The following is a 12,366-nucleotide window of genomic DNA, read 5'->3' as shown; positions in this document are numbered from 1 at the left end:
ATTGCGCGCGCGCAGTATAACTTGTATTGATGCCAGTTGTCTTAAACATTTTAGAAGTCTGTTTATGTTTAATTGCGCGTCGCGCAGATTTCATGTGCGCCGCACAGTATAGTGCAATTTGAAGGTTGAAACTAAGGTCTTTACTGGTGTCAGATTGTGTTGTATTGCGTGGCGCACAGCTTTTTGGCGCGCCGCGCAGTGTAACTGAAATTATATATTTCTAAAAAAAATATTTTTTTTAAAAGGAAATTAGGGCGTTTCAAGTTGGTATTAGAGCGGTGGTTTAAGGGACTTGGATAATCAACTTTAGGATTATCTAGGCTTAAACCAAATGGAAATGTGATTAGTCAATGTGTGCTTATGTGAAATAATGTTTTACTTATTTAGAAAATTGTATGTACCATAGGGAATAGTATCTGTAAGTTGAATCCGGTGATTCTTTTGAAATGGAATCATGGTTCGGAGCAAAGTAATTATGCCTGGCCAACGTAATTACTACTTGTGAACCTTGCGGAAGCTTCACACTATATGCTTCACATTTTGACTGCTAATGAAATAGCTCTTGATTGTGCATAAGGCGCAATTTATCCGGTATCAGGTCTCGCGCTCGAAGGCTTTGATTACCCGAGGTTTTTACCTTCTGTGGGGGAGCCAATGTGCTCGTTCATAAGGAGGTTTCCTCGCTTATCAAAAAAAAAAACAAAAACAAAAAAAACAAAAAAAAAACGCATAATGTAATGTATCTTAGTGCATTGAACTAGAAATTATATAAAAGACAAGTACAATATCTTCTATCTAATTATAAATATAAATATAAATATAAATATAAATATAAATATAAATATATAAATATAAATATAAATCATGTGTAATGCACCATTAATGGTGAAGATGCCATTTAAAAAAGACAATATTCCAACCCACTTTACCATTTGCAATTGCAAACTGTTAAACCAACACAAATAAACTCCTTTTTGTCACATATTTCACAAATTCCATAGATCATGGCTTTTCAACGTTCGTAGCATATATGGAAGTCATGGTGGTCTCGGGTTGGGGAGTGAAGCAATTCACTCATCGACCCCCGGTATTTGGCATAACATTGTGATGGCAGGTCATTCTCTGGAGGCTCTAAACATTCCTTTCAGAGATTCGTTCAGAAGAAAAATTGGTGATGGATCAAAGACTCGTTTTTGGGAAGATGTGTGGATTGGTGGACATCGTTTAAAGGACTCTTTTCCCAGATTGTATAGATTAGAAACAGAGAAGGATGTTCATATTGCTGATCGTGTGTCATTCGATAGAACAGCTGCTGCTCAGGTCCCTGACGTCACACAGGCTGCTGCTGGAACAGATACTGACATCATCTTTTCATGGGCCTGGGCCCGTGAACCAATGTACAGAACTCAGGATGAATTGATGCTGCTGGAATCGCTGATCAAGTCGTTTCAATTTAATCAAAACAGTGATGATACATTTGAATGGTCTATGGCAAGTGATGGAAACTTTTCGGTTAAAAAGCTTACAAATTTTATAAACGAAAAGCTGTTTCATAGTGTGCAAAGTAACCACGAAACTTTGAAGAATAATTTGGTACCAAAAAAACTTGAAGTATTTGTATGGCGAACTATAAAGAAGAGGCTACCGGTTCGAATGGAATTGGACAAAAGGGGCATTGACTTAAATAGTCTACGATGCCCTATTTGTGACGATGACTTAGAATCGGTAGATCACTCATTAATTTTTTGTAAGTACTCGTTGGAATTATGGAATCGAGTTTGCAAATGGTGGGGCTTCAATCAATTCGGGAACTTAAGTATGAACGAGATTCTTCGCGGAATTACGCCAAAGAACACTTCGATGCTTGGAAAGAAAATATGGCAAGCGGTGGAGTGGGTTACTACGTATTACATTTGGAAGAATTTTTTTTTTTTTAACGGCTGAAAATTTTATAAAAAACTAGCAAGGCGCTAGGAATTACAGAGTCATTACAGGATTTTGTAACCAACTATTCCAATGTATCTTAGCTTTCTTGTAGCGATTCGAAAGCCAATCAAAAGTGGAAAAAATAATAGAATCAACAACATAACACTTCCGAAATTTAGCCGGATCAAAAATGACCGCATTCCTGAAGCGCCAAAGAGCCCATAAAGTTGAGAAACATATAGACTGGATCACCATCTTCTTCTTGTTGTCTTGAGAACAATTGAGAACCCATTGCCAAAACGCGACCATGTCTTGCCATCTGGGAAGATCGAAACCGAGCCAACCTGCAATACATTGCCAAACCTGAACAGCCGTATCGCACTCGAAGAAAATGTGTGGCATATCCTCGACGTGCTGATTACAGGAAGAACACATGATCATCGAATAAGAAGAAATACCACGCTCCAACAAGCTACATTTATCCGGTAATCGTCCCAACCGAGAACGCCATAGAAAAATATTAACTTTTGGGGGGATAAAATTGAACCATTCTGTGGGAAAAGGATGAACAGCATCATTATAGAGTAATGACCGAAACCCATGAACCGAAAAACTTCCATCCGAGCTAACATTACAAACCCATTTAACCTCATGATTCGTGAACACAACCGAAGAAAGCTCACCAAGAATAGCTTGAAGCTGCTGATCTTCGACACCACTTCTAATCTCCCGTCTCCAGTGCCAAATCCAATCATCAGAAACTCGACAATCCTGGATAGAACAATTCTGCTGGGTTTCCAAGGCATAGAGCCGAGGATAAATATCACAGAGTAAATGCCCATTAAGCCATCTCTCATGCCAAAAAAGAGTATTGCACCCATTACCAATGTGAACCGAGATAGAGGAAATAGCAGCTGGAACCGTAGCATGAATATTACCGATGACGCGAGTAATACAGGACCACTTCCCACTGATCGATGATGGGAGAGTGACCACATCCGGACTAGAACCGTGGATAGCTCTAACCACCTTGGACCATAACCAATTTTTGCAAGTAAGGTATCTCCAGCGCCACTTGTAGAGTAAAGAATTGTTCAAATTTTTAAGAGGAATCACACCGAGCCCCCCTTTATCTTTACCTCTACAGACATCGCTCCATTTGACCCATTGGACCTTTTTAGTATCATTAGAGCAACCCCAAAAGAACTTTGCCCTGATCGATTCAAAAGATTTCAAGACACCTTTAGGAGCTTTAAACATGGAAAAGTAATAGGTACCAAGAGCCCCTAAAACCGACTTGATTAAAGTAAGACGCCCTCCAAAAGATAGAAGATTAACCTTCCAAGTAGCAAGCTTTGATTTAAACTTGTTCAAAATAGGATCCCAACTGTCAATCCGGTTCATGTTCTTACCAACGGGCAGCCCCAAGAATGTAAATGGGAGTTTATCTGGACGACAGCCCAGGTTACCAGCAAGGCGATCGACTTCCACTCCATTAATACCAACCCCGAGCAGATTCGATTTAATCATGTTGATACGAAGCCCTGAGACGAGCTGAAAACATCTCAAAATACATAAGAGATTTTGAGCATTACCATCATTCCATTCGCCTACGAATAAGGCGTCGTCTGCAAAGAAACAATGAGAGACAACCTGAGCATTCGGTCCACAACCGACCTGCACACCTTTAAAGAAATTTAAGTGCATCGAATCCATGATAGCCGCGTGCAACCCCTCCATACAAATGATAAAAAGGAAGGGAGATAGGGGATCTCCTTGACGGAGGCCTCTACCAATATGAAACTCTTCCGAAGGGCTACCGTTAACAAGAACAGAAGCTCTAGAAGACATCAAGCAACCTTTAATCCAAAGAATCCACCTTTTACCAAAACCCAAGAAACCGAGCATAGATATAAGATACTCCCAACTGATGGAGTCAAACGCCTTTTCAAAATCGACTTTGAGGAGCATCGCTTGTTTCTTCTTTCTCTTACACCAATCAACCAACTCATTAATAATAAGGGGGCCATCCAGAATCTGTCTACCTTTAACAAAAGCCGATTGATTATTACTTATGACCGAATCGATCACCAAAGACAACCTCGAGGCAAGAATCTTAGCAAGAATTTTATATTGGATGCCGATGAGACTTATCGGTCTATAATCTTTCACAAGAAGAGGCGAGTCAACTTTAGGCAGCATGGTGAAGAAAGACGAGTTACACCCATTCGGTATGTAGCCAGAAGCATGAAAACAGTTCACAAATTTAATCACATCTTCTTTCAGTAAGTCCCAAAAGTGTTTGATAAAACGAATAGAAAAACCATCCGGACCCGGAGCCTTGTCATCCCCACAATCCCAAACGGCTTTGCGAACCTCGGCTTCTGAAAAAGGAGCCTCAATCGACTCACTTTGTTGCGTGGACAGAACCCGAAAGTTACTGCTAGGATTTAAAATAGGTCTAGTTTGCACCTTACGAAATTTTTCTTTAAAGAAATTCAAGAAGATACCTTTCACAGATGCCGGTTCAGAATGCCATATACCATCGGAATTAATACCAGGGACCGCAAGCTTTTTTCTTTTACGCTTTAATGAGGAATGAAAAAAGGAGGAATTTTCATCACCCAAGCACGCCCATAAGTTTCTGGATTTCTGCGCGGCATCCCACTCTTGGACTTTGTTAATAGAATAGAGCTCTTTTATAAGCTGTAACCGATCCGTAGCTAATGAAAAAGTGTCACCCCCATTGTCCAAATCCTGATCAATGACATCTAGGTGGGCTAGAATAGAAGCTTTAGCCGAAATATGATCTGCTTTAATACCAGCCCGCCATTGCTTTAACTTTCCTTTGGTGAACTGTAATTTCAGTTTGAAAGCGATGAATGGGTTTTTACCAGAACACGAGCTAATTACATCGGGATGATTCCAAGCAGCTGTGACCGTGGCATCAAAGTCAGGCAGCATGAACCACGATGAAAATAATCGAAAAGGGACCGGGCCATAATCCACTGAATCTTTAACGAAGATAATCGGGCTATGATCAGACCAAATATTGGATAATATATGGCCCTTGAACCCATCTGCGAGATCCATAAAAGAAGATGATAACAAAAACCGATCAAGCTTAGCCTTTTTGTCACACATTTTAGATGACCGGGTAAACGCACGGCCACCCAACGGAACATCAATTAAGTCATTAGATGAGATGAAAGCATTGAAATCAGCCGAGGAACCTTGACAAAAAACAGTCCCGAAACGTTCACAAGGAGCCCGAACCTCATTAAAGTCACCAAATATCATATGATTATGTAACAACCCAAACCAAACCACGTCAAAACCCCGTTAATTTTTACAACACAAAAAAAAAACTCTGGTGCAGATCATTTGCGCGGCGCGCCAGGTGGGCGCGCGGCGCGCCGAATCGCCTGGACAGCCCGCTGTCCCCGGAAGTCAATTTAACGAAAATGTTTGACTAGTTCCCGACACATTTAGCCAAAACGCTTTTAACCGTACATTAATATATGTAAAACTAGCACATAACTAAGGTTTGAGCGAGTTTCACAAAGTGGGGCCCACACGTGCCCAAATTACCCTTTAAGTATAAAAGTACAATTTTAGACCATAAGACTCTTAATACAAGACAAAGCCGAGCATGGCGATTGGGAATACGCTACCCAATCCTAATAAATCCAAAAGCAAGCCTTCTACGCAAACTATGCAAGTCCTCTAATCCTCGCGCTTACCCGAGCCACCATCCGCATGCAATCTATAAAAAGAGTCAACAACGAGAGGGTAAGCTAATGCTTAGTGAATGATAATATACTACATACATATATATGTATAAAATGGACACGCCACAAAATAACAAATACCGCATACCGAGGCATCCATATAAGGCACTACACTAAGCATACCGTACGATCTCTAAGCAACGAGCTAACGATACAATAACAATATAAGTTCACCAACGACGATGTGAACAACGCCAAATAGCTACACCCGGAGGGTTAGCTACAACACAACAATACATTAATATATAACAATATAAACGAACAAGGTTAACACCTTAACCCAATACCGAGAACCAAATACCACAATGAAGATTGGCCGAACTACACGAGCCTTAGTAATCCGAAACCACACGAGATTACTATCTTCACAACATCGAGGTTGGCCGAACTACACGAGCCTTAGTAATCCGAAACCACACGAGATTACTACCTCAATAAGATGACCGAACTACACGAGTCACCATGAATCCGAACTACACGAGATTCATTCGATAAGATGACCGAAACTACACGCGTCATCGTGAATCCGAAACCACACGCGATTCACTTCTCCAACTCAAACCCACGGTCACGGGATTATATAATCCACCACATCGGGGCCACAACATCCAAATCACAATCACGTGTGATAATGTACACACGAACGTGTACTTCGCCAAAGATGGTCAACCAAAACGCACAACCGTGCCAATTGGACTTATACAAAAGTCCATCAAGTCCACCTACACGTGAAGTGAGCTCTATAGCCGAGATTCACTTCACCCGACCCGCACCCATCCTACACATACATATGTACATAGGATAATATCACTCACCTTGAAGTCTTGAAGAAAGCTTCCAAGTAATCTGCAACTCGCCAATGGAAAATACCTATTCCATTAACACAATTACAACAATACAATTAGGATGGATTTTACAAACCAACCCAATTCGCCACTTAGTGCAATTTCGACCCAAATGCACTTCCGAGCACAAACCGTGCCCAAACTAACCAATAATCACTAACGCAAGTGAGAATGGTCATAATACGCCAATTAAACCCGAACACAAGTGCCAAACACGTGTCATACCCATTTTGACACTTAAACCCTAATTTTGACCCATAAAGGTCAAAATCTCGTCCTTTATAAGTTTTGACACCAAAACACATTTAACTCGGTCTTATACTTCAACTTAATCCATTTTAAGTTCATAAACCTCATTAAGTCACCAAATGGGTCATAATCACCACCAAACCCTAATTTGACCCAAAGTCAAAGTTAGTCAATCAAATAACCCTAAATAGGTTTCAACACTTCCATAATCACTAATCCAAGTGATAAATCCCAAGATTAAAGCCTAATCAAGGCCAAATCGTCAATCAACCCAAAACCCGCCAAGTGACAAGAATAACTAGTCACCATAAATCCATTTCATCACATAAAAGGGTTTTACAACTAATTAACTCAAAACCCTAACTTTATATCAAATTAAACAAATGAAATTCGGAGTTTGAGCTTACCAATACTATCACCGTGTAGCCGAGAACGAAAGGAACAACTTTAAAACCCGAGACTTTGAACGATTCGAGCTTCTTCCTCACCAAAACCTCCAATCTCTCTCTAAACTCTTACTCTCTCTCTAAAATGGATGAAGATGATGAGTGGATGTGAATGGGATCCAAAACTGATCCAAACTAGCTCATAAGCCTCACAAATCCGGCCTCAAGTGAAATTACCCATTTGCCCTTCATTTAAACCAATTAAGAAAACAAGGGATTCTGTCAGCAGCAAACGGCGCGGCGCGCCGAATCCCCGCGCGGCGCGCGACATAACTGAAACAGATTCTTTTGCATTTTAAACTTTATATAAATAATCCGCGAAACCCAATCTCGAACGTCTTAATACACAAACAAGCAAGATAAATATTCGGGTCTTACAACTCTCCCCCACTTAAACTCGATCACGTCCTCGTGATCCTCATCACTTAACCAAGTGGACCTCACCCTACGGTCCTCGACATAAGTTCCAATCCGACTTCCCCAGACAATCCTCCCCAAGGAGTCGCCTTTAACAACTAAATCGTCACCCGTGATTTATCAAAATCACAATCCGAGCACTAAAACCATGCTCATTCCCTAACATCGGGAAAACTCAACCAATCTCGTACCGAGATATCAATCCCTCAGCGTACTATTACCGAGTACAACGCTAAAAGCAACCAAGTCTCAACCTAAGGTCAACAACCCGAAACGATGAAGACCGAACCAAACGAATCCTTACGGACAACACCAACCACTAACATCCCTTGTAGTGCGCAATACGACAAAAGCGCAACTACCCTAACATCATAACAAACGGCTAAAACCGATAGCGTCCAAAACGATGATGGCAACGCTAAACCGAGGTGTACAAAATCGACTTTCGTCACACCCGTAACAACATGTGAGCGAAACACGGCTATCGCATCACTAATCACACAACATGGTCCTCACGACCCCACCATCGGTGTATAAAACAACCGACAGATCACACAACACGAAGGCTGGCCGAAAACACACGCGCCTTAGTGAATCCGAACTACACGCGACTCACTACCTTCACCACAACAACAATCGGGAATGGCCGAACTACACGCGCCATAGTGAATCCGAACTACACGAGAGTCACTATCCCGGAGGAATGACCGAACTACACGAGTCATTTGTGAATCCGAACTACACGAGACTCACTCCTCAATACAATGACCGAAACCACACGAGTCATTTGTGAATCCGAACTACACGAGATTCACTTCCACAACATCGAGGTTGGCCGAACTACACGAGCCTTAGTAATCCGAAACCACACGAGATTACTACCTCAATAAGATGACCGAACTACACGAGTCACCATGAATCCGAACTACACGAGATTCATTTGATAAGATGACCGAAACCACACGCGTCATCGTGAATCCGAAAACACACGCGATTCACAACCATGATGAAGTCAGCGGACCCGAAGATCATGCTTCACCAATCTCAACACCGGATGAAGTCAGCGGACCCGAAGATCATGCTTCACCGATATAACACCACGCTCATGATGAAGTCAGCGGACCCCGAAAGTCATGCTCCACCAATCACGTACTCCCATGATGAAGTCAGCGGACCCTAAAGATCATGCTTCATCAATCAACCATACCATAATGAAGTCAGCGGACCCGAAGATCATGCTTCATTAATCATCAATACCACGATGAAGTCAGCGGACCCTAAAGATCATGCTTCATCGATCACATACGCACTTTCGGCCTCAAACAACGAGTAGTGCAACATCGCGCCCTGCTACACTATAGTGAATCCTAACGGATACCACTAACCATCCCCACAATCGAGCAAGAACCACCTATATCAAACATAGGTACCAAACAATGATTCCCCAAAAGAGAATCCGACACACACCTCCCTTAACCGAAGGATTTCACCTTGCTCACCAAACACGTCCATTATCTCTCAACGAGATTTACCACATTACCACCTCAGTGGTAATTCCAATCCAATATCACAAGTACAATTTAACCAAAATTGTACTCTACCACAAGTTGACCAAAACTAGGTCTCAACGAAATTTCCGGATCTACCAATAGCATCATCCGAAATCTCACACTAAAACTTCCTCGTGCGGGAGTGTAACTCCCCCACTTAGAATTACGTTCCATAACCGCATCTCGTACACTCGTACAATGCTACCAAAGGTAGACTTTACCAATAATTGGGTTCGCACGACCCATTACCACATCTTGCTCCAACCTTGAGCACACGAAGGATTTTAACCAACCCTTAAACACTTTGAACGAAAAGTGTACCGCAACACAATCGGAGTCGAACACCACGCTAGTAGGTATAAAAGAGGCACCTAATGTCGCGTCATAAAGACTCCATTACCAACACCCATCGAGATTTAAAACACTCGATCTCAAGGGTTCCAACCAACCGACGAACCTCATGATTCATCAACTTCAACACGCAAGCGAACACGCGCTTAACAATCGAACACCAAAACCATTTCCGTGGCTTGGTAGAAACATACCCCAAATACTAAGGAACGCTTGGTTGCACCAAGTCTTACGCCCTTCGCCCGACAATCAAACATCACCTTAGGGTACTTCCATTAGGAACGTCACCCATAGCATAACATGCACAACAAAGGCATACAACTCAAACTCAACCGGCATTTTATAAATAATCAAAAGACCTATTTATTAAAATGAAACGTACCTTAGCGTCTCCTCGCCGCACCCGTCCCCGCTAACTTGGGACATTCCGACTTACGATGTCCTTCCTTTTGGCAATTGAAGCACACCATACTACCACCCTTTGGTACCGAACATTCCCAAGACTTGTGACCCCTCACGCCACAATTGTAACATCTAGCCGTACTAGAATTCGATATACCCGTTCGCGTACCACCCGTGCTCACACTCGGACCCTTAGTCCTCTTACTCGGAGCACCATAAGAAACAACTCTTCTCTCACTTGAAGATTCACCCCTCTTCGATCGTGAATACGACTCGAAACCTCTAGCCAAGTCGAATAATTCCGAAAACGATTTCGCTTGACCCCGACTAATCTTACTTTTCAAGTCATCATTCAAGGTCCGATAGAAATCTCCCATCAACAAACGATCATTCCCCAAATACTCCGGACAAAAACGAGCCTTTGCCATAAAGGTCGCCTTAAGAGTACTCAATTCCATAGATCCTTGTCGCAAATTTCGCAACTCATTACGCAATTCCCACAAATCGGCCGAAGTCCGGAACTCCTCAAAGAATTCCTCCTTAAACTCGTCCCACGATAAGGCCATAAACGTCTCGCCACCGACAAGATCAATCTTACCATCCAACCAATCCCTTGCCCTACCACGCAACAAACTCGTAGCGAGTCTCGTCTTCCTCTCGGGAGGGCAATCAATAGTACGAAAACACCCTTCGACATCCGAAATCCATGTTGTGCTCACCAAAGGATCCGGTTTTCCGTCGTACATCGGGGGTTTAGTCCTCATGAAGCTTTTAAGATAACGCTCCATTTCACTACTACTTTGAAGTTCGGAATACTTCCTTTCCATTCTTTCTTCCAACGCACCCATTTGCTCCGCAACGGCGGCCGCAACTCTAGCGTTAACCTCCGCGTTGTTCGTATCGATCCCACTTCCCGTCGCCATTCTAAGGAATGCAAAGCGATTAGATCACGAACGTATAAGTAAACACGCACAACCCCGACCCATCTTGCTAAGCACTCGTCGTACATCACTCGTTAGACACGATTTGCACCCGTAATAAGGTCTGCAAGTTCTTATTACGCACACACGCCGCATCGACTTGTTAGTACAACGACCGCCTCGCTCGATGATATAAACAAACACAACCAAAATTCTACGCGGTACAAACACACGCGAGAATTACTATCACAACACAAGAGCATATTAATAATATCCGCATTACTAATATAAACGTTAGTCAACCTATAAACAAGGCACTAACTAAACCCATTCCGACCCGTAATCCTACAAGTCCCGCAACAAATTAAGCACACACAAAAGTCTAAGTCTAGGCACCTATCTCAAGTCACCTAAATCCCTTAGACCATGCTCTGATACCACTTGTAACAACCCAAACCAAACCACGTCAAAACCCCGTTAATTTTTACAACACAAAAAAAAAACTCTGGTGCAGATCATTTGCGCGGCGCGCCAGGTGGGCGCGCGGCGCGCCGAATCGCCTGGACAGCCCGCTGTCCCCGGAAGTCAATTTAACGAAAATGTTTGACTAGTTCCCGACACATTTAGCCAAAACGCTTTTAACCGTACATTAATATATGTAAAACTAGCACATAACTAAGGTTTGAGCGAGTTTCACAAAGTGGGGCCCACACGTGCCCAAATTACCCTTTAAGTATAAAAGTACAATTTTAGACCATAAGACTCTTAATACAAGACAAAGCCGAGCATGGCGATTGGGAATACGCTACCCAATCCTAATAAATCCAAAAGCAAGCCTTCTACGCAAACTATGCAAGTCCTCTAATCCTCGCGCTTACCCGAGCCACCATCCGCATGCAATCTATAAAAAGAGTCAACAACGAGAGGGTAAGCTAATGCTTAGTGAATGATAATATACTACATACATATATATGTATAAAATGGACACGCCACAAAATAACAAATACCGCATACCGAGGCATCCATATAAGGCACTACACTAAGCATACCGTACGATCTCTAAGCAACGAGCTAACGATACAATAACAATATAAGTTCACCAACGACGATGTGAACAACGCCAAATAGCTACACCCGGAGGGTTAGCTACAACACAACAATACATTAATATATAACAATATAAACGAACAAGGTTAACACCTTAACCCAATACCGAGAACCAAATACCACAATGAAGATTGGCCGAACTACACGAGCCTTAGTAATCCGAAACCACACGAGATTACTATCTTCACAACATCGAGGTTGGCCGAACTACACGAGCCTTAGTAATCCGAAACCACACGAGATTACTACCTCAATAAGATGACCGAACTACACGAGTCACCATGAATCCGAACTACACGAGATTCATTCGATAAGATGACCGAAACTACACGCGTCATCGTGAATCCGAAACCACACGCGAT

At 42.4% G+C, this 12,366-nt stretch overlaps 1 protein-coding gene across 1 annotated transcript; it reads left to right on the top strand.

Annotated features, from left to right (window-relative positions):
• The first annotated feature begins 1,107 nt into the window (after positions 1-1,107).
• On the top strand, positions 1,108-1,944 carry LOC139849948 (uncharacterized). Its single transcript, XM_071839557.1, has one exon. It carries the CDS (start codon positions 1,108-1,110, stop codon positions 1,942-1,944), a length of 837 nt encoding a protein of 278 aa, XP_071695658.1.
• The last annotated feature ends 10,422 nt before the right edge of the window (positions 1,945-12,366 follow it).

This window comes from Rutidosis leptorrhynchoides, chromosome 5, assembly GCF_046630445.1.
Source record: "Rutidosis leptorrhynchoides isolate AG116_Rl617_1_P2 chromosome 5, CSIRO_AGI_Rlap_v1, whole genome shotgun sequence".
In the NCBI taxonomy this organism is placed as follows: Eukaryota; Viridiplantae; Streptophyta; class Magnoliopsida; order Asterales; family Asteraceae; genus Rutidosis; species Rutidosis leptorrhynchoides.
This window is presented reverse-complemented; position numbering and strand designations above follow the sequence as displayed.